The 24,807-nt window shown below is 44.7% G+C and overlaps 1 protein-coding gene across 1 annotated transcript in view; it reads right to left on the bottom strand.

Moving 5' to 3' along the window:
- The window catches only part of LOC139395902 (focal adhesion kinase 1-like), a gene marked incomplete at its 3' end in the record, with an annotated part of 83,963 nt that overhangs the window by 15,212 nt on the left and 43,944 nt on the right, over positions 1-24,807 (bottom strand). Inside the window, exons 3-4 of the mRNA XM_071143213.1 lie at positions 20,674-20,906; positions 9,370-9,536 (exon numbers count right to left, since the gene is read on the bottom strand). Of these exons, the coding sequence (XP_070999314.1) occupies positions 9,370-9,536; positions 20,674-20,906 (400 nt within the window). The remainder of the gene's footprint in view (positions 1-9,369; positions 9,537-20,673; positions 20,907-24,807) is intronic.

Raw genomic sequence — 24,807 nt, 5'->3', positions numbered from 1 at the left:
TACTGAAAAACCATCCCGTGGCTATTTCCGAATACACCGGTATATAGTATATACGGTATACTGCCCAAGCCTAGTGTGTGTGATCTGAAACGCCCCTAGAAGATGAAAGACCTACAGTGCAGCTACTCAAGGGCAGACAGACAGCATGATGAAAGGAAAATCAACAGAATGCAAAGAGAATAGAAGAAGACTCCACTAGTTGCTTTAACTGAGCATTACAGACAAGAGCAGGCATCCTAATGACATCTCTCTCTCTCTGTTTTCTTGAGTCTCCTTCCTATGAGATGGCCTGATCAAAGCTATGAGCTCCTCTCTGCTGTGTTCAGCCCGGCTTTGATATAACAACTCTGCATGATCCCAGACCTGCCAGGCACTGTGCCACACCATAACTCTTCCCCCTTCCAACTGATCCCAGACCTGCCTGGCACAGTGCCACACCATAACTCTTCTCCCTTCCAACTGATCCCAGACCTGCCTGGCACTGTGCCACACCATAACTCTCCCCCCTTCCAACTGATCCCAGACCTGCCTGGCACAGTGCCACACCATAATTCTTCCCTCTGCCTCTCTCGCTCTTTCTCTCTCTCTCTCTCGGATGGTTCCCCCGTCACCCACTGCCACCACCACCTGCCAATCACCCCAGCGCCAGTGAGCCGGGAGAGTCACTTAGCGTCTTTAAATCATCCGCTAGACGACCGTCACCTTGTTCTATCAGAACAGACATATCCCTGACAGAACTAATGATGGCTCGCCTCTCTAACCACTAGGCCACCTGCCATACACACACTCACACTTATATGAGGAGTATTAACAGCCAGGCTCAGGACAGAGGGGGAGGTAAATGAAAAGTTCAATCAAATGGCTGAAACAGAGGAAAAATATCAATATATAAGCCTTGTAATAATCAGTTAGCAGCCCATTCAATCTGAGCTGTTGCATAAACACAACGTCATCTTGTTATATAAAGGTCACTATGGATGGAACCCGGAAAAAGGTCAAAAATCTCATCTGAGTTCAGTAGGTCACATTGTAGTAAAACATTTTGCAACAGAAAATCAGCATTCTTGGCTAAGTTCAGGTTGTACCTCTCCTGTTCCAAATTGTTTTGTGCCAACTGAACAAGACCCAGGCCCTTCTCCAGGTTACATGTCCTAATAGGTTGAGATTGTTCCAGGCCTTCATTCTGTCTGTATCCATGGGTCTTGTCCTTGCAGCTCAAGCCAGGGTCTGCTCCCAAATTGCAACCTATTCCTATAGGCCCTGGTCAAAAGTAGTGCACTGTGTAGGGAATAGGGTGCCATTTGGGACACAACCCTTATTAGATGGAGGCTGGTGATGAGGTAGTGGAACTAAACTGATTGAATCAAAGCAGCACTGACAGGCTTCATGCGCACCTTATTGTATTGACAGAATGTTCTCCTCAGCTGCTTATAGTGGTCATCTGGGACATTGACAAATTACATTAGGGACTTCAGTAGGTCAATTTATGAGATCCGCTCTACTCCCCTTCCCCTGAGAGGCAATTATCAATGTGACCACACACACACACACACACACACACACACACACACACACACACACACACACACACACACACACACACACACACACACACACACACACACACACACACGCGTTAACAGAAAACCCCTATTACTTCAGCATGACAACACCTTCAGACAACTCCACAACAGGCCTGTCATTCACATCCACAACAGGCCTGTCATTCACATCCACAACAGGCCTGTCATTCACACAGCTGGAGGAAGAGAAAGAACGACATCAGCATTGGGTTAACTACATGCTAAGTCTGATGACATGATTGACCTGACATGCCTTGATAGCTTCCTGGACGATAACGCACAAACACGCACACGCACACACAAACTTCAAACGCATGCACACTAGGGCTGTGGACGGACGGCAGGTAGCCTAGTGGTTAAGAGTGTTAGACCAGTAACCGAAAGGTCACTGGTTAAAATCATTGAGCCGACTAGGTGAAAAATCTGACAATGTGCCCTTGAGCAAGGCAGTAAATTTGAATTGCTCCTGTAAGTTGCTCTGGATAAGCTGGAGCATCTGCTAAATCACTAAATCAGCAGAATAACAAACAATATTTTTTCTATGGCAAAATTGAAAACATGAAGCAGACTAAACTCTTTAAAAACCTGCTGTATGTAAAATATTGTGTTCTATAGCTTGGAAAATAAATAAATGTGACTCTGGATGACAACATAATGATGTTTGTTTCCTACATTAGAGCTGTTTTCCTAAAGAAGTTAAATCTGCTTTGTGTTTTGTTTCCTTGCCAGGATACTAACGAGTATCATGAAACTGGTATAGTTCCGCCCTAATACATACGCAGGCACACACACACACACACACACACACGCAGGCACACACACAGACACACACAAACAGAGCCCTCTGGGTTTGCTTTTCCCTATTTGAAGAATGTGTGTGTGTCACTGATGGACTACAGACAGACAGTGTTTTAACATCCCTCACTCCTAGAACAGGAACATTCAGATTATTACACCCGGCCTGGTAGTGTATGTAGGGGAACACTGTTCTGTTCTGGGCTGTGTGTGGAGTTCAACACTGTTCTGGACTGTGTGTGGAGTTCAACACTGTTCTGGACTGTGTGTGGAGTTCAACACTGTTCTGGACTGTGTGTGGAGTTCAACCCTGTTCTGGACTGTGTGTGGAGTTCAACACTGTTCTGGACTGTGTGTGGAGTTCAACACTGTTCTGGACTGTGTGTGGAGTTCAACCCTGTTCTGGACTGTGTGTGGAGTTCAACACTGTTCTGGACTGTGTGTGGAGTTCAACACTGTTCTGGACTGTGCCGACAGAGGTGGCCGCCTCGCTTCGCGTTCCTAGGAAACTATGCAGTATTGTGTTATTTCTTACATTGGTACCCCAGGTAATCTTAGGTTTTATTACATACAGTCGGGAGGAACTACTGGATATAAGAACAACGTCAACTCACCATCATTATGACCAGGAATACGACTTTCCCAAAGCGGATCCTCTGTTTTGCCCACCACCCAGGACAATGGATCGAATCCCAGCCGGCGAACCAAAACAACGTCGCCGTAAAAGGGGCAGATGAAGCGGTCTTCTGGTCAGGCTCCGGAGACGGGTATATCGCGCACCGCTCCCGAGCATACTACTCGCCAATGTCTCTTGATTACAAGGTTGATGAAATCAGAGCAAGAGTAGCATTCCAGAGGGACATCAGAGACTGTAACGTTCTTTTGCTTCACGGAAAAATAGCTCACTCGAGACACGCTATCGGAGTCGGTACAGCCAGCTGGTTTCTTCACGCATCGCGCCGACAGAAACATGCATCTTTCTGGTAAGAAGAGGGGTTGGGGGTGTTTGCCTTATGATTAACGAGACATGGTGTGATCATAACAACATACAGGAACTCAAGTCCTTTTGTTCACCTGACTTAGGATTCCTCACAATCAAATGCCGACCGCATTATCTACCAAGAGAATTCTCTTCGATCATAATCACAGTAGTGTATATCCCCCCCAAGCAGACACATCGACGGCCCTGAACAAACTTTATTTGACTCTGCATTCATTGTAGCTAAGGATTTTAATAAGGCTAATCTGAAAACAAGACTCCCTAAATTCTATCAGCATATTGATTGTGTTACCAGGGCTGGTAAAACCCTGCATCATTGTTATTCTAACTTCCGCGATGCATATAAGGCCCTCCCCCGCCCTCCTTTTGGAAAAGCTGACCACGACTCCATTTTGTTGCTCCCAGCCTATAGACAGAGATAAAAACAGGAAGCTCCCGCGCTCAGGTCTGTTCAACGCTGGTCCGACCAATCTGATTCCACGCTTCAAGATTGCTTCAATCATGTGGATTGGGATATGTTCCGCACTGCGTCAAACAACAACATTGACGAATACGCGGATTCGGTTAGCGAGTTTATTAGCAAGTGCATCAGCGATGTCGTACCCACAGCAACTATTATATAAAACATTTCCAAACCAGAAACCGTGGATTGATGGCAGCATTTGCGCGAAACTGAAAGCGCGAACCACTGCTTTTAACCAGGGCAAGGTGACCGAATACAAACAGTGTAGCTATTCCCTCCGTAAGGCAATCAAACAAGCTAAGCGTCAGTATAGATACAAAGAAGGCTGAAGAAATTCGGCTTGTCACCAAAAGCACTCCCAAACTTTTACAGACGCACAATCGAGAGCATCCTGTCGGGCTGTATCACCGCCTGGTATGGCAACTGCTCCGCCCACAACCATAAGGCTCTCCAGAGGGTAGTGAGGTCTGCACAACACATCACCGGGGGCAAACTACCTGCCCTCCAGGACACCAACACCACCCGATGTCACAGGAAGGCCATAAAGATCATCAAGGACAACAACCACCCGAGCCACTGCCTGTTCACCCCGCTATCATCCAGAAGGCGAGGTCAGTACAGGTATATCAAAGCAGGGACCGAGAGACTGAAAAACAGCTTCTATCTCAAGGCCATCAGACTGTTAAACAGCCACCACTAACACTGAGTGGCTGCTGCTAACATACTGACTCAACTCCAGCCACTTTAATAATGGAAAAATGTATGTAAAAATGTATCACTAGCCACTTTAAACAATGCCATTTAATATAATGTTTACATTACTCATCTCAAATGTATATACAGTACTCTACACCATCTACTGCATCTTGCCATCTTTACGTAATACATGTATCACTAGCCACTTTAAACAATGACACTTTTATGTTTACATACCCTACATTACTCATCTAATATGTATATGTATATACTGTACTCTATACCATCTACTGCATCTTGCCATCTTTACGTAATACATGTATCACTAGCCACTTTAAACAATGACACTTTTATGTTTACATACCCTACATTACTCATCTAATATGTATATACTGTACTCTATACCATCTACTGCATCTTGCCTATGCCGTTCTGTACCATCACTCATTCATATATTTGTATGTACATATTCTTCATCCCTTTACATTTGTGTGTATAAGGTAGTTGTTGTGGAATTGTTAGCTAGATTACTCGTTGGTTATTACTGCATCGGAACTAGAAGCACAAGCATTTCGCTACACTCGCATTAACATCTGCTAACCATGTGTATGTGACAAATCAAATTTGATTTGAACACTGTTCTGGACTGTGTGTGGAGTTCAACACTGTTCTGTGCTGGGCTGTGTGTAAAGTTGGACACTGTTCTGTGCTGGGCTGTGTGTAAAGTTTGACACTGTTCTGTGCTGGGCTTTGTGTGAAGTTGGACACTGTTCTGTGCTGTGTGTGAAGTTGGACACTGTTCTGTGCTGGGCTGTGTGTGAAGATGGACACTGTTCTGTGCTGGGCTGTGTGTGAAGTTGGACACTGTTCTGTGCTGGTCTGTATGTGAAGTTGGACACTGTTCTGTGCTGGGCTGTGTGTGAAGTTGGACACTGTTCTGTGCTGGGCTGTGTGTGAAGTTTGACACTGTTCTGTGCTGGGCTGTGTGTGAAGTTGGACACTGTTCTGTGCTGGGCTGTGTGTGAAGTTTGACACTGATCTGGGCTGGGCTGTGTGTGAAGTTTGACACTGTTCTGTGCTGGGCTGTATGTGAAGTTGGATACTGATCTGTGCTGGGCTGTGTGTGAAGTTGGACACTGTTCTGTGCTGGGCTGTGTGTGAAGTTGGACACTGTTCTGGGCTGGGCTGTGTGTGAAGTTTGACACTGTTCTGGGCTGGGCTGTGTGTGAAGTTTGACACTGTTCTGTGCTGGGCTGTATGTGAAGTTGGATACTGATCTGTGCTGGGCTGTATGTGAAGTTGGACACTGTTCTGTGCTGGGCTGTGTGTTTAGTTTGACACTGTTCTGTGCTGGGCTGTGTGTGAAGTTGGACTAAGTTTGGACTACAGATGTGGTCTTGTGTGTGAAGTTGGACACTGTTCTGTGCTGGGCTGTATGTGAAGTTGGATACTGTCTGTGCTGGGCTGTGTGTGAAGTTTGACACTGTTCTGTGCTGTGTGTGAAGTTTGACACTGTTCTGTGCTGGGCTGTGTGTGAATGGAGATCTGTTGGCAGATTGAATTGTCTGACTGTGTGACTACAACTGACCACAAATCAGCACGGTATAAATCACACTCAAACAAATGAAATACCGTATGCAAAACAGTTGTAGTGAGTCGGACAGTCAGACAATTCAATCCGCCAACAGATCTCCGTGGGGGGGAAGGGCACGATGAAACAGCGAAGACTTATTGAGTTTTGATACTCTTTCTGGTTGTGTGTCACGTTCGTTGTGAGAGAGGTACTGTTCTGTGCTGGGCTGTGTGTGGACCTGAACACTGCAGTGCCAGCAGCAGAGTGAGTGATATTTAGATTTCCACTCCAAGTACATTCAACAAACCCTTGAGCCATTTCTATGCTGCAAGATCATTTGAAGAAGCGTACACACACACTGTGAACTCGTCAGTATGCTTAACTGCAGAATACTGAAACAATCTCTCCCACCCTGAGTTCTATCACGAGAGAGAGAGAGAGAGAGACTGAAGGACACTTTAAAGAGTGTATAGTCGTGGCCGAAAGTTTTGAGAATGACACAAATATTAATATCCACAAGGTTTGCTGCTTCATTGTCTTCAGATATTTTTGTCAGATGTTACTATGGAAAACTGAAGTATGATTACAAGCATGTCATAAGTGTCAAAGGCTTATATTGACAATTACATGAAGTTGATGCAAAGAGTCAATATTTGCAGTGTTGACCCTTCTTTTTCAAGACCTCTGCAATCCGCCCTGGCATGCTGTCAATTAACTTCTGGGCCATATCCTGACTGATGACAGCCCATTCTTGCATAATCAATGCTTGGAGTTTGTCAGAATTTGTGGGGTTTTGTTTGTCAACCCGCCTCTTGAGGATTGACCACAAGTTCTCAATGGGATTAAGGTCTGGGGAGTTTCCTGTCCATGGACCCAAAATATCAATGTTTTGTTCCCTGAGCCACTCAGTTACCACTTTTGCCTTATGGCAAGGTGCTCCATCATGCTGGAAAAGGCATAGTTCGTCACCAAACTGTTCCTGGATGGTTGGGAGAAGTTGCTCTTGGAGGATGTGTTGGTACCATTCTTTATTCATGGCTGTAATAAAAATTGTGAGTGAGCCCACTCCCTTGGCTGAGAAGCAACCCCACACATGAATGGTCTCAGGATGCTTTACTGTTGGCATGACACAGGACTGATGGTAGCGCTCACCTTGTCTTCTCCGGACAAGCTTTATTCCGGATGCCCCAAACAATCGGAAAGGGGATTCATCAGAGAAAATGACTTTACCCCAGTCCTCAGCAGTCCAATCCCTGTACCTTTTGCAGAATATCAGTCTGTCCCTGATGTTTTTCCTTGACATCAGGCCATCCTCCAAAAGTCTTTGCCTCACTGTGCGTGCAGATGCACTCACATCTGCCTGCTGCCATTCCTGAGCAAGCTCTGTACTGGTGGTGCCCCGATCCTGCAGCTGAATCAACTTTAGTAGACGGTCCTGGCACTTGCTGGACTTTCTTGGGCGCCCTGAAGCCTTCTTCACAACAATTGAACCGCTCTCCTTGAAGTTCTTGAAGATCCGATAAACGGTTGACTTAGGTGCAATCTTATTGGCAGCAATATCCTTGCCTGTGAAGCCCTTTTTGTGCAAAGCAATGATGACGGCACGTGTTTCCTTGCAGGTAACCATGATTGACAGAGGAGGAACAATGATTCCAAGCACCACCCTATTTTGAAGCTTCCAGTCTGTTATTCGAACTCAATCAGCATGACAGAGTGATCTCCAGCCTTATCAACACTCACACCTGTGTTAACGAGAGAATCACTGACATGATGTCAGCTGGTCCTTTTGTGGCAGGGCTGAAATGCAGTGGAAATGTTTTTTCGGGATTCAGTTCATTTGCATGGCAAAAGGGGACTTTGCAATTAATTGCAATTCATCTGATCACTCTTCATAACATTCTGGAGTATACGCAAATTGCCATCATACAAACTGAGGCAGCAGACTTTGTGAAAATTAATATTTGTGTCATTTTCAAAACTTTTGACCATGGCTGCACAGGTCTATGAGATGTGAAATCACATCACGACAGAACACAACAGTGTATCCCAGGCAGTAGCAGTATTCCAGTCAGAATGAGAGAGGAAAGCCAGACAGTCCTTAGTGAACAGATTTAAGTCCTATGTAGAGAGAGACGACGAGAACAGTGCAAAGCCAGGCTGTCCCAACTGGCACCCTATTCCCTATATAGGCTGTGATCAAAAGTAGTGCACTATGTAGGGAATAGGGTGCCATTTGGGTAGCACACAGACTCCAGGCTCAAAGACTCCAGGCCAGAAAAGACCTTAGTCTTCCACTTAGAATTGAACTACTGAGATTCACAGAGCAACATTTGACAGTAACTTAGACATTAAAATGCCTCAAATTATGATCCAAATGAGGATGGAAACTTAAGATGTTTATAATGTTCAATGAAATGTTTTCTAAAGGGAAAACAGCGTACTACAGACAAGCCCTTGAGGCTCTTTAGTGTCCAATTCTGTGTTCAGAACATATTTTATGTGACGGTAACATCTAGGTCACACGAACATGTTAGGCTAGGATAATGAATGGCTAAGGAACTCTATTGGCCAATCTCTATAGTGTGTTCATCAAACATTCATAGTATCAGATCCTCGACTGACTTCTTCCTTACAAAATAAGACACAGCGATGAAGTGTTAACTTATGGGGCAATGTGTCTTGCCTCTGCTCTCAGGGACATTCACAGAGTCTAAGTGTGCCTAAAGAAAGGTTGTAGACTATCACAGAACTGTCTGATGCAGAATAAAGGCATTTAATGCCATCAGTGCGATACCTAACGCTAGAAGCTAAGGATGTGACTCATCTGGCATAACAACTTTTAATAGCAATGACCTACTACCGAGTCATTGACAGTTGAGGCATTGAAACACACACACACACACACACACACACACACACACACACACACACACACACACACACACACACACACACACACACACACACACACACACACACACACACACACACACACACACACACACACACACACACACACACAAAAAAGGTGGGTCTGTGAATCTGTAGATTCCACCCTCTTGTCGGAGAGACACCGACTGACGTTTTGTCATTGTCTTCAATACACACAGGGGCAGACAGAGACAGTCAGACAAATACACACATCAAGAGAGAGACATAATCTAAACAGACAGATACACGCACACAGGGCAAACGCATTGGTGCACTCATACACTTAAGTGCACACGGACGAGCACACACACACACACAGTCTGCTCACCTCCACTCCTCCTGGGAGCGGTTCTGCTCGTATTTCTCCCTCACGTGGGACACGCCCATATCAGGGTGGAGCCAGTGGACCTGGCCGGATTGGGAGTGGCTGAGCCGCAGGCTGAAGCACGCCACGCATTTCACCTTGTGGATGTCCAAAATCTTCTGGATGATCCCCTGTAGCGGTGGAACACAGGAGAGTTAAGTGACCAGTGACAAGCCACAGTAGGAAAGTTCAAGGTCATACAGAAGTTATGTGAAGGCAAAGATGTTGAACGTAGAAGGTCCACACAATGCAAAAAATTGGTAAAGAAACTGACTAGAGTTTTTACTGGAGACAGACAACAACACACGGTAAACAGAAAGTGGAGCCCAGATATAGACTCCTACTGAGAGGTGAAGAGAAGGAGGAGGATGCGATGCTATCTTATCGCCATGGCAGCCACCGCTCCGCCTACTGACAGCAGGTAGCCTGTCTGAGGCGATAAGTAGAACATATATATATATATATTAGCGTTGGCTGAATGGCCAAGGAGGGCACCAACCCATACCCTTATCCCCCAATCTGACCAGCTCCTGCGGAACAATCCAACACTCAAATGGTCACTCAGTCACAAATGGCCACTCAGTCACTCAGTCACTCATTCAGGACTTCAAATCAAACTTTATTTGTCACACGCGCCGAATACAACAAGTGTAGACCTTACTGTGAAATGCTTACTTACAAGCCCTTAACCAACAGTGCAGTTCAAGAAGAGTTAAGAAAATATTTACCAAGTAGGCTAAAATAAAAAGTCATAATAAAAAGTGACATAAGAAGAATAACGATGCTATACACAGGGGGCACCGGAACCGAGTCAGTGTGCGGGGGTACAGGTTAGTTGAGGTAATTTGTAAATGTAGGTGGGAGTGAAGTGACTATCCATAGTGTACAAAAGGGAGGGGGGGTCAATGTAAATTGTTCAGCAGTCTTATGGCTTGGGGTTAGAAACTGTTGAGGAGCCTTTTGGTCCGAGACTTGGCGTTCCGGTACCGCTTGCCGTGCGGTAGCAGAGAAAACAGTCTATAACTTGGGTGACTGGAGTCTCTGAACATTTTATGGGCTTTCCTTTGACACCGCCTAGTATATAGGTCCTGGATGTACTGGGCTGTTCGCACTACCCTCTGTAGCGCCTTACGGTCAGATGCCGAGCAGTTGCCATACCAGGCATACCATATCTCTCTCTGCGACATCCTCTCACTGTCTGTTCGGTTTAACATCAAACCCCCAGACCTCACCAGACCAGATGGACCATTCACGTCTGTCAGCCATGAAGCGGCAACTAGAGTGCCAATAGACTAGCTTATGACTGTAGTCTATGACCGGCCAGACGGACCACTCACGTCTGTTATATTATGTCGTTAGTGCCCACAACACTAGGGCTCCATGTTAAGTCTATGGCTGGCTGGCATGGAGATATTCCGGCCTCGCATGGCTGTGCTTGTGTCATCCACGGCCGTATGTGTGCATACTATCACACTGCCGATCCGATGTGACATTCCAGCCCAAACACTTAAGAGCCATTGCATATTTAAGATGATTGTATTTATGAGGGAAGAGAGAGAGGCTGGATGGCTGGATCCCCCAGAGTAGGTCCAATAATGTGCCCCAGTTACGGCCTGATGGCCAAGTGGCAACACTGTGGAGGATAACAGAGCCTGATCACTGCCCAAGGAGAGGAGAAGGAGGAGAGGAGGAAGAGAGGAGAGGCCAGAGAAGCATAGGAACTGGGCTATTGGGACTGGGAATTCAAAGCCTGTCGGCCAGCGTTGTTTGGTAATGTAGTTTCCAACTTAGGGAGGTCTCTATGCAGCCTTGACTTTCTGCTTGCTATGCAGCCCTGACTTTCTGCTTGTGTAATGGCAAACGTTTATTTGAGACTGTCCACGGCAAGGACGACGCTCTAACCACTAGGCTACCCTGCCGCCCCCTGCATGGAAGTTCCAGTAACAATGCACTAGGAACCAGGAGAGAACTTAGAGAATATATTCTATGCAACCGTACAGCACCTTTACTTTAGGTTTGTAGGTCTGTAGCTACTGAAGTAACAATGTCTTCATGTGAATTGATGTCGGTACCTAGTTATTTTCTCTAACAATGAAGGAAAATCTTCCTGCACAGATGAGATAGACCCTCCTCAATATGCCAATGGTGAGTAGTGATAAAGAAATGCAATATGATCATGTTAACCTGCTGTAACAGAAGATTACTCAGCCAGCTAAGGGCGGCTAAGCTAAAGCCAGTCTCTTATCTCGGTTTGCTAAAGAGCACGCAAATCCTCTACCCATTAAAATGATTAAATATGGGCGTTGGTTAGCTTCTTGAGATGGTGGCTGGGGCTCCGGAGTGAGGTTTCCCCTAGGCACAGCTATAGGATGAGCAGAAGAAGAATATAATGGCTCAACACAGACAGAAGTGTGTAATCTCACGAGCCATAATCTAAAAGTTTTGTCTGGCAAGAGAGGCTGAAGTGAGTGGGCCCAAGAAAAGGTAGAGCCCTCTCTGTCCATCCATTATTATATCTCAACATAATCTCTGTTTTATAATCCAATACTGGATGCAGAGTTCCCAGGAGGATCGTAGAGAGAGAGCATCTGAGTAATGGGAAAAATGTGTCTGCCCAATTTGAAAGAAAAACAATTTGCATACAAATTAATAATTGCCATTTCAAGTCCATTTTCAAGTAGCGGGAAAATGTCTACTCCAAGTGACACAAACAGAACCATATAGCTGCAGTTCTGCTGGTGATTAATTTGACATTGTTTTGTAGGCCAGGCGGCGGAACTGACGGAATACAAGTGTACTCAACTTCAATGAGGTGGGATAAATACCACCAGAACCCAGAATGGAGACAGGAGAAATGGGAGAAATACCACCAGAACCCAGAATGGAGACAGAAGAAATGGGAGAAATACCACCAGAACCCAGAATGGAGACAGAAGAAATGGGAGAAATACCAACAGAACCCAGAATGGAGACAGAAGAAATGGGAGAAATACCACCAGAACCCAGAATGGAGACAGGAGAAATGGAGCCATTCATCTTGGGCTACTGAAATACCAAAATGCAAGGCTACAACTTCAAGATAGCATCAGTCAAAAGTCATATTCATCTCCCACTTGTAACATAAAGCTGGGGAAGCATGAGATATACAGGGTGATTAAAAGCATGCAGTGACTAGGTCTGGTTCCACCATATGACAGACAAGGCAATGGTAGGACACCATGTCTGCCTTTATGAGAAGCAAAATGCACAATATTACATAGCCTTAACCCGAACCCTTTAAAATGTCACATGCCATCTGAATGGCTGTTTAGATACTATCTAAAAGCACAGCACATGTATACTCCCAGCAGACCTTGGGGAAAAGTCACTTGGAATGGTAGTCGCTGAAACATAGTGATGCTTTTAAGTGTGCTGACAGGTTTGACCTAGAGCTTGAGAGCCAACCCTGAAAAGCATGGTCCTATTCATTAGGAACCAAACAACAGAAAACCAGCTGGCACAGGGAGAGGCTACCTCGACTTTTTCCGTTGCAAAACGTTTTAAAACCATTGCATGCCCTAATAAATATGACCAACATCTGTCCTGTATAATAACTTAGAGCAGAGTTCCCCTTGGCACTTAGGAGGAAACAGATGACGACGGCAACGAAAAGACGAAGACAAAGAAGAAGAGGACACTAACGGATTATAGAGACAGAATCAGAATGCTTACATGAACAGCTAGGGAGAGCAATCCAAACAGAGCATGACACATTTCCCATCACACCACATTAGGCTAAAGATGATGACAGCCCTATGATGATATGACAGATTATCTCAAACAAACAAGCTAATTTTACTACCCTTTTTTAATTTTTAAGATCCAAAAAGAACATGTCAAATCTCACTGGCATATAGTCATTTGGATTCTTGACAACCACAGAATTTCCATGTGTTTGCAATGGAAATAGAAAAGCACAATTCACATGCAAATTAGCCCATTCAAATGCAAACAAACCATGAACCTCTTATCAAGGTAAACATTGCGTACAGTACACCTGGTCTCAGATCATTTCATATTATTATGTACGTAAATCCAAAACACTCCATTCAGTGTCGTATGTTAGATTTGGTATGGTTACATAAGACAGGCCACTTAAAGCAAAAAATGAAAGGAGGGTGGTTGGATGGGTGGGCGTATAATGCAAACGTCTAGCAACCCAAAGGTTGCGAGTTCAAATCTCATCAAGGACAACTTTAGCATTTTAGCCAATTAGAAACTTTTCAACTACTTTCTATCTTTGAGCTACTTTGCGTCTACTTAGCATGTTAGCTAACCTTAACCTTAACCATTTTAGCTAACCATTCCTCTACCCCTAATCTTAACCTAACTCCTAAACCCCTAAACTAATCTTAACCTAACTCCTAAACTTAACCCTAACCCCTAGCTAACGTTAGCCACCTAGCTAGAATTCGTAACATCGTACGGTTTGCAGATTTGTAACATTTTGTACATTTAGCAAATTCGTAACATATAATACAAATTGTAATTCGTAATATATCATACGAAATGGGTGATGGACATTCACAAATTAATATATCCCATACGAAAATGTAACGGATTTACAGAATGACTACCAGGCACTAGGTAGATTCAATTACATGTAATTTTATGGTGTTATTAATGAGAATATTTGTCCGATATGGATATCTGGAATCCCTATATAGTACACTACTTTTGACCATAGCAGTGCACTATATCCGGGCAGGCAGAGTGCTATTGATGCAGTATGAACAGGATATGTGTGTGTGATGGGATGAGGGGTCCTTGGGGAGCACCTCCGGGGATAGGAACATGATGTTTATTCTGGGATGGAACCAGGAAGCGGATGTGGATCCAAAACACAACGTACCTCATCCAGCCCTACAAATCAATACAGGCATCTGCTGACTGCACTGAGACCACGCATAGGGCTCTGGTCAAAAGTAGTGCACTGTATAGGGAATAGGGTGCCATTTGGGATGCAACCCATGTACCATGTCTTAATGGTTTCCTTTCTCCAGAAAATAGGAGATCTAGGAGTCAGGATGTTGTGTGCCAGGAATCAATTCACAGCTTCACACCACTATAACTGAGTGTCAGTGTCAGTGAGGGCAGGGATAATGTAGCAAAATGTCTTTCTGCAGACCGGTGTTTGCTTAGCCTGGTCTCAGATCAGTTTGTGCTGTTTTGCCAACCCTTATGGGATGCATGACAATGACCAGAGACCAAGCTAGTTGCTTGATAGCCTCTCTCAGTTCATCTACCTGAGGAGAAACAATGCTATTCCAATAATTCACACATGCCTTTAAATGTGTCCTTTGTGAAGGGTTTTCTGTAATTAGCCAACTTTGAGGCTTCAGGTGCGGCTTATGTGAGACCTAGGCTAACTGCCGCTGAAGATCACAGAGCTAAGGCACAGCAACATCAGTAAAAGGTGCAATATGCGGAAATCATTCTGCCATTTCCTGGTTTAAAACATTCTGATAGTTCGCCTAATTTTAGTTTATGTGACAAAATAAGCAATGTATAGTGTAGAGAATCATGGTACCATCTAAACCACTGTGAAATCTCTTTTTAATAACCAAAAATATAGTATTTTCAGCTGTTTGAGTAAGACGCTAAAACAAAACTTAAGAACGAGAAGCATAGAATAGCGCACATAGAACATATATATACCGCTTCTTAGACTTGTTTTCAATAAGATTGACAGATCTATAACTCACATTTCTATATGATTTTCGTCAAGGGCCCAAAAAGTCACATATTGCAGCTTTAAAAGAGAATCCGCAATCTGACGGAGCCACACAGACCTCTCTCTCAGTGAAGGGAGTTGGAGTGTAGTTAGACAGTTGAAGGGTAACCACAGAACAAGCACACTACGGTATTCCAATTTCAAAAACAATGAGGAATTGTGCTCTGAACTTTCAGTAACATATAGCAATTGATAAAGCAACAACTACACTGCTGAATCACTGCTCTGACGTGCAACACCAGTCTGTACAGCAGCAGCTATACACTGGGCTCTAACAGCCAAAAGACTGCATCCAGTCAATTACTCATGCTCCTTCAGCGCAGCAGAGAAACAGAGTGACAGTCGATCAGTCTGTGTGTTTGTAGGAGATTCAGGAATACACAGCCAGTCTCTATCAGCTCTTCATGACTGTATGACAGGTATTTTAAAAAAAAACATCTGTACACTGATTGGCTCTAGCTCTGATGCAGGGTCAGATGCTGTTCCACCCCTCTAATGGTTAAGGTTAGGATTGGGTGTGAGACAATCTGTTCCCAGACCTGTGATTAGTGTCAACGTCTACTTCAACTGTGTGTGTGTGTGTGTGTGTGTGTGTGTGTGTCACAATACCATCATTTTTGACTATGTTACTGATACCAGATTTAGTATCCCAATACTCAATACCAAAATGATACCACAAAAAAAGAGAAGGCTTATTAGCCAAAGTCACAGAATGTCACTTGATCCAAATCAAATCAAAGTTTATTTGTCACGTGCGCCGAATACAACAGGTTTAAACCTTACAGTGAAATGCTTACTTACAGGCTCTAACCAATGGTGCGAGAGAAAAAAAGTATGTGTTTATGTGTAGGTAAGTAAAGAAATAAAACAACAGTAAAAAGACATTTGAAAAAAGAGTAGCAAGGCTATATTCAGATACCTGTTAGTCAGGCTTATTGAGGTAGTATGTACATGTAGGTATCGTTAAAGTGACTATGCACATATGATGAACAGAGAGTAGCAGAAGCGTAAAAAGAGCGACACAATGCGACACAATGCAGATAGCCCGGTTAGCTAACGTGCGGGAGCACTGGTTGTTCGGGCCAATTTAGGTAGTATGTATATGAATGTATAGTTAAAGTGACTATGCATATAAGATAAACAGAGAGCAGCAGCAGCGTAAAAGAGGGGTTGGGGAGGGCACACAATGCAAATAGTCCGGGTAGCCATTTGGTTACTTGTTCAGGAGTCTTATGGCTTGGGGGTAAAAACTGTTGAGAAGCCTTTTGTCCTAGACTTGGCACTCCGGTACTACTTGCCATGCGGTAGTAGAGAGAACAGTCTATGACTGGAGTGGCTGGGGTCTTTGACAATTTTTAGGGCCTTCCTCTGACACCGCCTGGTGTAGAGGTCCAGTAATGTACTGGGCCGTACGCACTACCCTCTGAAGTGCCTTGCGGTCGGAGGCTGAGCAATTGCCGTACCAGGCAGTGATGTAACTGGTCAGGATGCTCTCGATGTTGCAGCTGTAGAACCTTTTGAGGATTTGTCGTGCCCTCTTCACGACTGTCTTGGTGTGTTTGGACCAATCTAGTTTGTTGTTGATGTGGACACCAAGGAATGTGAAACTCTCAACCTGCTCCACTACAGGCCCATCGATGAGAATGGGGACTTGCTCGGTGCTCCTTTTCCTGTAGTCCACAATCATCTCCTTAGTCTTGGTTACGTTGAGGGATAGGTTGTTATTCTGGCACCACCCGGCCAGGTCTCTGACCTCCTTCCTATAGGCTGTCTCGTCGTTGTCGGTGATCAGGCCTACCACTGTTGTGTCGTCAGCAAACTTAATGATGGTGTTGGAGTCGTGCCTGGCCATGCAGTCGTGGGTGAACAGGGAGTACAGAGGAGGGGACTGAGCACGCACCCCTGGGGAGCTCCAGTGTTGAGGATCAGCGTGGCAGATGTGCTGCTACCTACCCGCACTACCTGGGGGCGGCGTGTCAGGAAGTCCAGGATCCAGTTGCAGAGGGAGGTGTTTAGTCCCAGGATCCTTAGCTTGGTGATGAGCTTTGAGGATATCATGGTGTTGAACGCTGAGCTGTAGTCAATGAACAGCATTCTCACATAGGTGTTCCTTTTGTCCAGGTGGGAAAGGGCAGTGTGGAGTGCAATAGAGATTGCATCATCTGTGGATCTGTTTGGGCGGTATGCAAATTGGAGTGGGTCTAGGGTTTCTGGGATAATGGTGTTGATGTGAGCCATTACCAGCCTTTCAAAGCACTTCATGGCTACGGACGTGAGTGCTACGGGTCTGTAGTCATTTAGGCAGGTTGCCTTTGTGTTCTTGGGCACAGGGACTATGGTGGTCTGCTTGAAGCATGTTGGTATTACAGACTCAATCAGGGACATGTTGAAAATATCAGTGAAGACACCTGCCAGTTGGTCAGCACATGCCCGGAGCACACGTCCAGGTAATCCGTCTGGCCCTCAGCTTTGTGTATGTTGACCTGTTTCGTCCGGAACAGTTGATGCTCTCATGCATGCCTCAGTGTTGCTTGCCTCGAAGCGAGCATAGAAGTGATTTAGCTCATCTGGGCAGCTCGCGGCTGTGCTTCCCTTTGTAGTCTGTAATAGTTTGCAAGCTCTGCCACATCCGACAGGCGTCGGAGCCAGTGTAGTATGATTCAATCTTAGCCCTGTATTGACGCTTTGCCTGTTTGATGGTTCGTCGCAGGGCATAGCGGGATTTCTTGTAAGCTTCCGGGTTAGAGTCCCGCACCTTGAAAGCGATAGCTCTACCCTTTAGGTCAGTGTGAATGTTGCCTGTAATCCATGGCTTCTGGTTGGGGTATGTCCATGAATATCCATGTCGTCATTCAGCCACGATTCCGTGAAGCATAGGATATTACCGTTTTTGATGTCCCGTTGGTAGGATATTCGTGATCTTACCTTGTCTAGTTTATTGTCCAATGATTGCATGTTGGCGAGTAATATTGACGGTAACGGCAGTGACGTTTGAAATGCTATTAGCACGCACCCCGCTAACTAGCTAGCCATTTCACATTGGTTACACGAGCCTAATCTCGGGAGTTGATAGGCTTGAAGTCATAAACAGCGCAATGCTTGACGCACTACGAAGAGCTGCTGGCAAAACGCACTAAAGTGCTGTTTGAATGAATGCTTATGAGCCTGCTGCTGCCTACCATCGCTCAGTCAGACTGCTCTATCAAATCATAGACTTAATTATAACATAATAACACACAGAAATACGAGCCTTAGGTCATTAATATGGTCGAATCCGGAAACTATAATCTCGAAAACAAGACGTTTATTCTTTCAGTGAAATACGGAACCGTTCCGTATTTTATCTAACGGGTGGCATCCATAAGTCTAAATATTCCTGTTACATTGCACAACCTTCAATGTTATGTCATAATTACGTAAAATTCTGGCAAATTAGGAGGCCCAAACTTGCATATACCCTGACTCTGCGTGCAATGAGCGCAAGAGAAGTGACACAATTACACCTGGTTAATATTGCCTGTTAACCTTTCTTTTAGCTACATATGCAGGTTTAAAAATATATACTTCTGTGTATTGGTTTTAAGAAAGGCATTGATGTTTATGGTTAGGTACACATTGGAGCAACGATACGCACCGCATCGATTATATGCAACGCATGACACGCTAGATAAACTAGTAGTAATCGGTAGTAGTAAACTAGTAGTAATCGGTCGACCTCTAGTCTCAAGATGGACAAATAGTACTAATGCCGCGTTTTTCTAGAGCACACTCGTTCGGTTTGCCTAGCCGAACCGAAGCATGCAGAAGCCTTTATGCCCCGTTTACATCGTGATCTATTTCATTACGCCGTACTTCAACTTCATGTAATCTCATTCCGCTACTGGACGGAGAACATAGGATAGGGTTTCACAACGCAAGACAAGATGGAGGAGAGCCTACTCTCATCAGAGATAGGATTTATTTTGGAGATTGCAAAATATCTTTCTACACTGACTTGCCTAGCTAAATAAAGGTTAAATAAAATAAAAATAAATATGACCTTTTCATTCAAGGCAGGAGAAATATATAGGTTGAAGATTCCACTGTAGCTAGCGACCTCCACCCAATAATTATCACCAAAATGAAAAGTCACTACCATCACAATAAACTTAAATGGGAGGCAACATTCATAATATAATTGGCTAAACAGCCAATGTGTATTATTTAACATGACTATTTAAAGGGTACTTTTAATAATGACACATTATAGAAAGGGGTCATTGTTTACAATTTGGTAGCTATCCAATAAAGCCAACCTGAAACTCACATAGTTTTATCTTCTTCTGTGATTTGCTAAAACTGTTCTTTGACGGACTCTGTCTGGACTGGAGACGTATGCGGCGTTCATCTTGCAACAGAGCCTTGAACAGCAAGGGGGTGTTGTGATTCCACTACTTTGTGGACATCCCCATTGAAAAGCATGACATCCAGCGCTTCATAACGGAGTGCTTATGGGTAATATTATCAAGGCTTACGAGTGATTTAACGATGCATCTATCTACAACGGCCTTTAGATGTAACATGCTTTTCCTAAAACACAATGCAGAGAGAAAGGTCGCTTGCACCACGCAGAGAGAAAGGTCGCTTGCACCACAGAGAGAAAGGTCGCTTGCACCACGCAGAGAGAAAGGTCGCTTGCACCACGCAGAGAGAAAGGTCGCTTGCACCACGCAGAGAGAAAGGTCGCTTGCACCACGCAGAGAGAATGGTCGCTTGCACCACGCAGAGAGAAAGGTCGCTTGCACCACGCAGAGAGAATGGTCGCTTGCACCACGCAGAAAGAAAGGTCGCTTGCACCACGCAGAGAGAAAGGTCGCTTGCACCACGCAGAGAGAAAGGTCGCTTGCACCACGCAGAGAGAATGGTCGCTTGCACCACGCAGAGAGAAAGGTCGCTTGCACCACGCAGAGAGAAAGGTCGCTTGCACCACGCAGAGAGAAAGGTCGCTTGCACCACGCAGAGAGAAAGGTCGCTTGCACCACGCAGAGAGAATGGTCGCTTGCACCACGCAGAGAGAATGGTCGCTTGCACCACGCAGAGAGAAAGGTCGCTTGCACCACGCAGAGAGAAAGGTCGCTTGCACCACGCAGAGAGAAAGGTCGCTTGCACCACAGAGAGAAAGGTCGCTTGCACCGCAGAGAGAAAGGTCGCTTGCACCACGCAGAGAGAAAGGTTGCTTGCACCACAGAGAGAAAGGTCGCTTGCACAAGGCAGAGACAAAGGTTGCTTGCACCACGCAGAGAGAAAGGTCACTTGCACCTAGAAGAGAAAGGTCGCTTGCACCACGCAGAGAGAAAGGTCGCTTGCACCTGGAAGAGAAAGGTCGAGTGCGCCACGCAGAGAGAAAAGTCGCTTGCACCTGGAAGAAAAAGTTCCAAAGTTTTGGTATACCGTGCAACACTAGTATGTGTGTGTGTGTGAGACCCCTGTTGCCATACATTAGCCCTCTGTCTTACCCTGACATCGGTGGCGTCCCCATGGCGGATGTTGCTGGCCCATGTGCTATGCTCGCTATTGCTCTCGAAGTGATGGAAGACCTTCAGGACCCTGTCAGGGGCCCCGGGAGCCCGCTCCGTGGCCGTGCCCGCACTGAGGCGTGACTTGGCCCCCCCAGCCAGGGCGTGGTTGAGGTTGGGGTCCAGGTAAGCTGTCGCCATACCTTTGCTGTGAGCTAGGTGTCTGTCATATTCTGTTAGTGTGGAGAGAGAGAGAGAAAACAACCATATAATTAGAATTCCTGCTTTACTCCTATAAGGAGATTGAAAACGGCCGACAGTCCTCCCATTATGGCATTGTTGAATTTATTGGGGATGCCCGTTCTACTGATACTAATTATATGGAAACAACACTGGATGACAATGGAGTAGAAACATCACAAATCGTCCCTGTAGTATAAAACATGGGAAGTCAACATTGTGTCTTGAGAATCTTGATTATAACAACTTTTTGGAATCTGAAGAACATTCTGAGAGCAGCAACAGGCAGTGGACATATCATACTTCCTCACCGTTCAATGAGCCCATGATAATGATTTCTTCATGAATAAATGATGCGTAGTGGTGAAAATTGTATCAGCAAGTTGGGAGGTGTGAAAAGGGTTCTCATCCATATTGCACAATGCAGCAAGGTGTGACAACATGTAACACATCAGTCTTTCCTTCTTTCACAAATGGAAAAGTGGCAAAGGACTCCAAGGAAAACATTAACAGCTACTTGGCCCACCGCGTCTCACTATAATCTCAATGGTGTATCTGGACTGGTGAATGCATCTGGAAATATATTATACAAAGAGCAATCTGTAGTAGTCAGTCACACATCCAGGCTCCAGATAGAATACAATCTAACAACTAGTGTGGATCTGTTGGGTGAATATACTATAACTAGTGTGGATCTGTTGGGTGGATATACTATAACTAGTGTGGATCTGTTGGGTGGATATACTATAACTAGTGTGGATCTGTTGGGTGGATATACTATAACTAGTGTGGATCTGTTGGGTGGATATACTATAACTAGTGTGGATCTGTTGGGTGGATATACTATAACTAGTGTGGATCTGTTGGGTGGATATACTATAACTAGTGTGGATCTGTTGGGTGGATATACTATAACTAGTGTGGATCTGTTGGGTGGATATACTATAACTAGTGTGGATCTGTTGGGTGGATATACTATAACTAGTGTGGATCTGTTGGGTGGATATACTATAACTAGTGTGGATCTGTTGGGTGGATATACTATAACTAGTGTGGATCTGTTGGGTGGATATACTATAACTAGTGTGGATCTGTTGGGTGGATATACTATAACTAGTGTGGATCTGTTGGGTGGATATACTATAACTAGTGTGGATCTGTTGGGTGGATATACTATAACTAGTGTGGATCTGTTGGGTGGATATACTATAACTAGTGTGAATCTGTTGGGTGGATATACTATAACTAGTGTGAATCTGTTGGGTGGATATACTATAACTAGTGTGGATCTGTTGGGTGGATATACTATAACTAGTGTGGATCTGTTGGGTGGATATACTATAACTAGTGTGGATCTGTTGGGTGGATATACTATAACTAGTGTGGATCTGTTGGGTGGATATACTATAACTAGTGTGGATCTGTTGGGTGGATATACTATAACTAGTGTGGATGTTGGGTGGATATACTATAACTAGTGTGGATCTGTTGGGTGGATATACTATAACTAGTGTGGATCTGTTGGGTGGATATACTATAACTAGTGTGGATCTGTTGGGTGGATATACTATAACTAGTGTGGATCTGTTGGGTGGATATACTATAACTAGTGTGGATCTGTTGGGTGGATATACTATAACTAGTGTGAATCTGTTGGGTGGATATACTATAACTAGTGTGGATCTGTTGGGTGGATATACTATAACTAGTGTGGATCTGTTGGGTGGATATACTATAACTAGTGTGGATCTGTTGGGTGGATATACTATAACTAGTGTGGATCTGTTGGGTGGATATACTATAACTAGTGTGGATCTGTTGGGTGGATATACTATAACTAGTGTGGATCTGTTGGGTGGATATACTATAACTAGTGTGGATCTGTTGGGTGGATATACTATAACTAGTGTGGATCTGTTGGGTGGATATACTATAACTAGTGTGGATCTGTTGGGTGGATATACTATAACTAGTGTGGATCTGTTGGGTGGATATACTATAACTAGTGTGGATCTGTTGGGGGTGGATATACTATAACTAGTGTGGATCTGTTGGGTGGATATACTATAACTAGTGTGGATCTGTTGGGTGGATATACTATAACTAGTGTGGATATACTATAACTAGTGTGGATCTGTTGGGTGGATATACTATAACTAGTGTGGATCTGTTGGGTGGATATACTATAATCTGTTGGGTGGGTGTGGATCTGTTGGGTGGATACTAGTGTGGATCTGTTGGGTGGATATACTATAACTAGTGTGGATCTGTTGGGTGGATATACTATAACTAGTGTGGATCTGTTGGGTGGATATACTATAACTAGTGTGGATCTGTTGGGTGGATATACTATAACTAGTGTGGATCTGTTGGGTGGATATACTATAACTAGTGTGTGGATCTGTTGGGTGGATATACTATAACTATAACTAGTGTGGATCTGTTGGGTGTGTGGATATACTATAACTAGTGTGGATCTGTGGATATACTATAACTAGTGTGGATCTGTTGGGTGGATATACTGTTGGGTTGGGTGGATATACTATAACTAGTGTGGATCTGTTGGGTGGATATACTATAACTAGTGTGGATCTGTTGGGTGGATATACTATAACTAGTGTGGATCTGTTGGGTGGATATACTATAACTAGTGTGGATCTGTTGGGTGGATATACTATAACTAGTGTGGATCTGTTGGGTGGATATACTATAACTAGTGTGGATCTGTTGGGTGGATATACTACATGCATTCATCCAGCTTGTGTCAGCAGCACTGTTCCCTCTATGTGGCTGGAAAAGCCCAAAATAACCTCCCATTGTAGAAGTGAGAGAGTGGTTATATCCCAAACAGCACCCTTTTGCATGTCACACTACTTCTGACTAGGGCCCATAGGGCTCTGATCAAAAGTAGTGCACTATATAGGGAATAGGGTTCCATTTGGGACACACACAGTGACTAAGCACTGAAAATGATGGAAAACAGGCTACTTGTTAATGTATTTGGCCTACAATGAAATGCCACACATATGTGGTTTAGCGTGTGAGCTTTAAAGACATGGTCTGGAGAATTAAAAGACGTGTTCCAAATACACTTACCAACACAACTGTAATGGATACAAGGCTTGGCAGCAGTGCAGTCAATTTGAGAACGGATGGTGGGCATTGCAACACAGCGCCGGGTACAGTACGAACTCAAGGTTATAGCAGGGGCGCCTAAAGTGCACTGCTTTCATTTTTTCATCCAGGCGTACACAGAGCCAATGGCTCTAGTCAACAGCAAGTCACAGACAGACAGTGTGCACTGCAGTGCTGACTGAAACTGCTCTTTGTAATCAGACAATCTCCCGGTCTAAGCTGGGGTCTGGTCCGTGGCTTCAGGCGGGGGAAAACACACACACATGGCTGGGCTGTCAGATGCCCGGCCAGTATCAAATCAACAAATAGGCCAAACTGAGCAGCTCTCTCTCCCCAGGGGCCAGGATGTGTGTGTGTGTACTAGACATCATCTCTACTACAGTCCACTGGTCATCTGGGAGCCGTGGGCCCTGCTGGTCAGTGAGTTCAGTTTCCATGTTATTAACCGACAGATTAGATGTATGTCTACCACCAGTGAGCAGGAGGACAGAACACACCCCTGTGGTGAGGCAGGGGGACAGACCAGTATGGTCACACACATTCAGCTGGAAAGACAGGAGGGTTGTTAGCGGTTAGCGCTGGGGTTCTTGCCAGCAGATGAAATGTTTCAACTGCCACCTTATTCTGACCATTAGCTGGCCTAAAATAGCAGTTTTTCTCCAGATGGGTCCACCTGCAGTCACACACACACACACACACACACACACACACACACACACACACACACACACACACACACACACACACACACACACACAC

Source organism: Oncorhynchus clarkii, unplaced genomic scaffold (assembly GCF_045791955.1).
Source record: "Oncorhynchus clarkii lewisi isolate Uvic-CL-2024 unplaced genomic scaffold, UVic_Ocla_1.0 unplaced_contig_2823_pilon_pilon, whole genome shotgun sequence".
NCBI classification, from domain to species: domain Eukaryota; kingdom Metazoa; phylum Chordata; class Actinopteri; order Salmoniformes; family Salmonidae; genus Oncorhynchus; species Oncorhynchus clarkii.
This window is presented reverse-complemented; position numbering and strand designations above follow the sequence as displayed.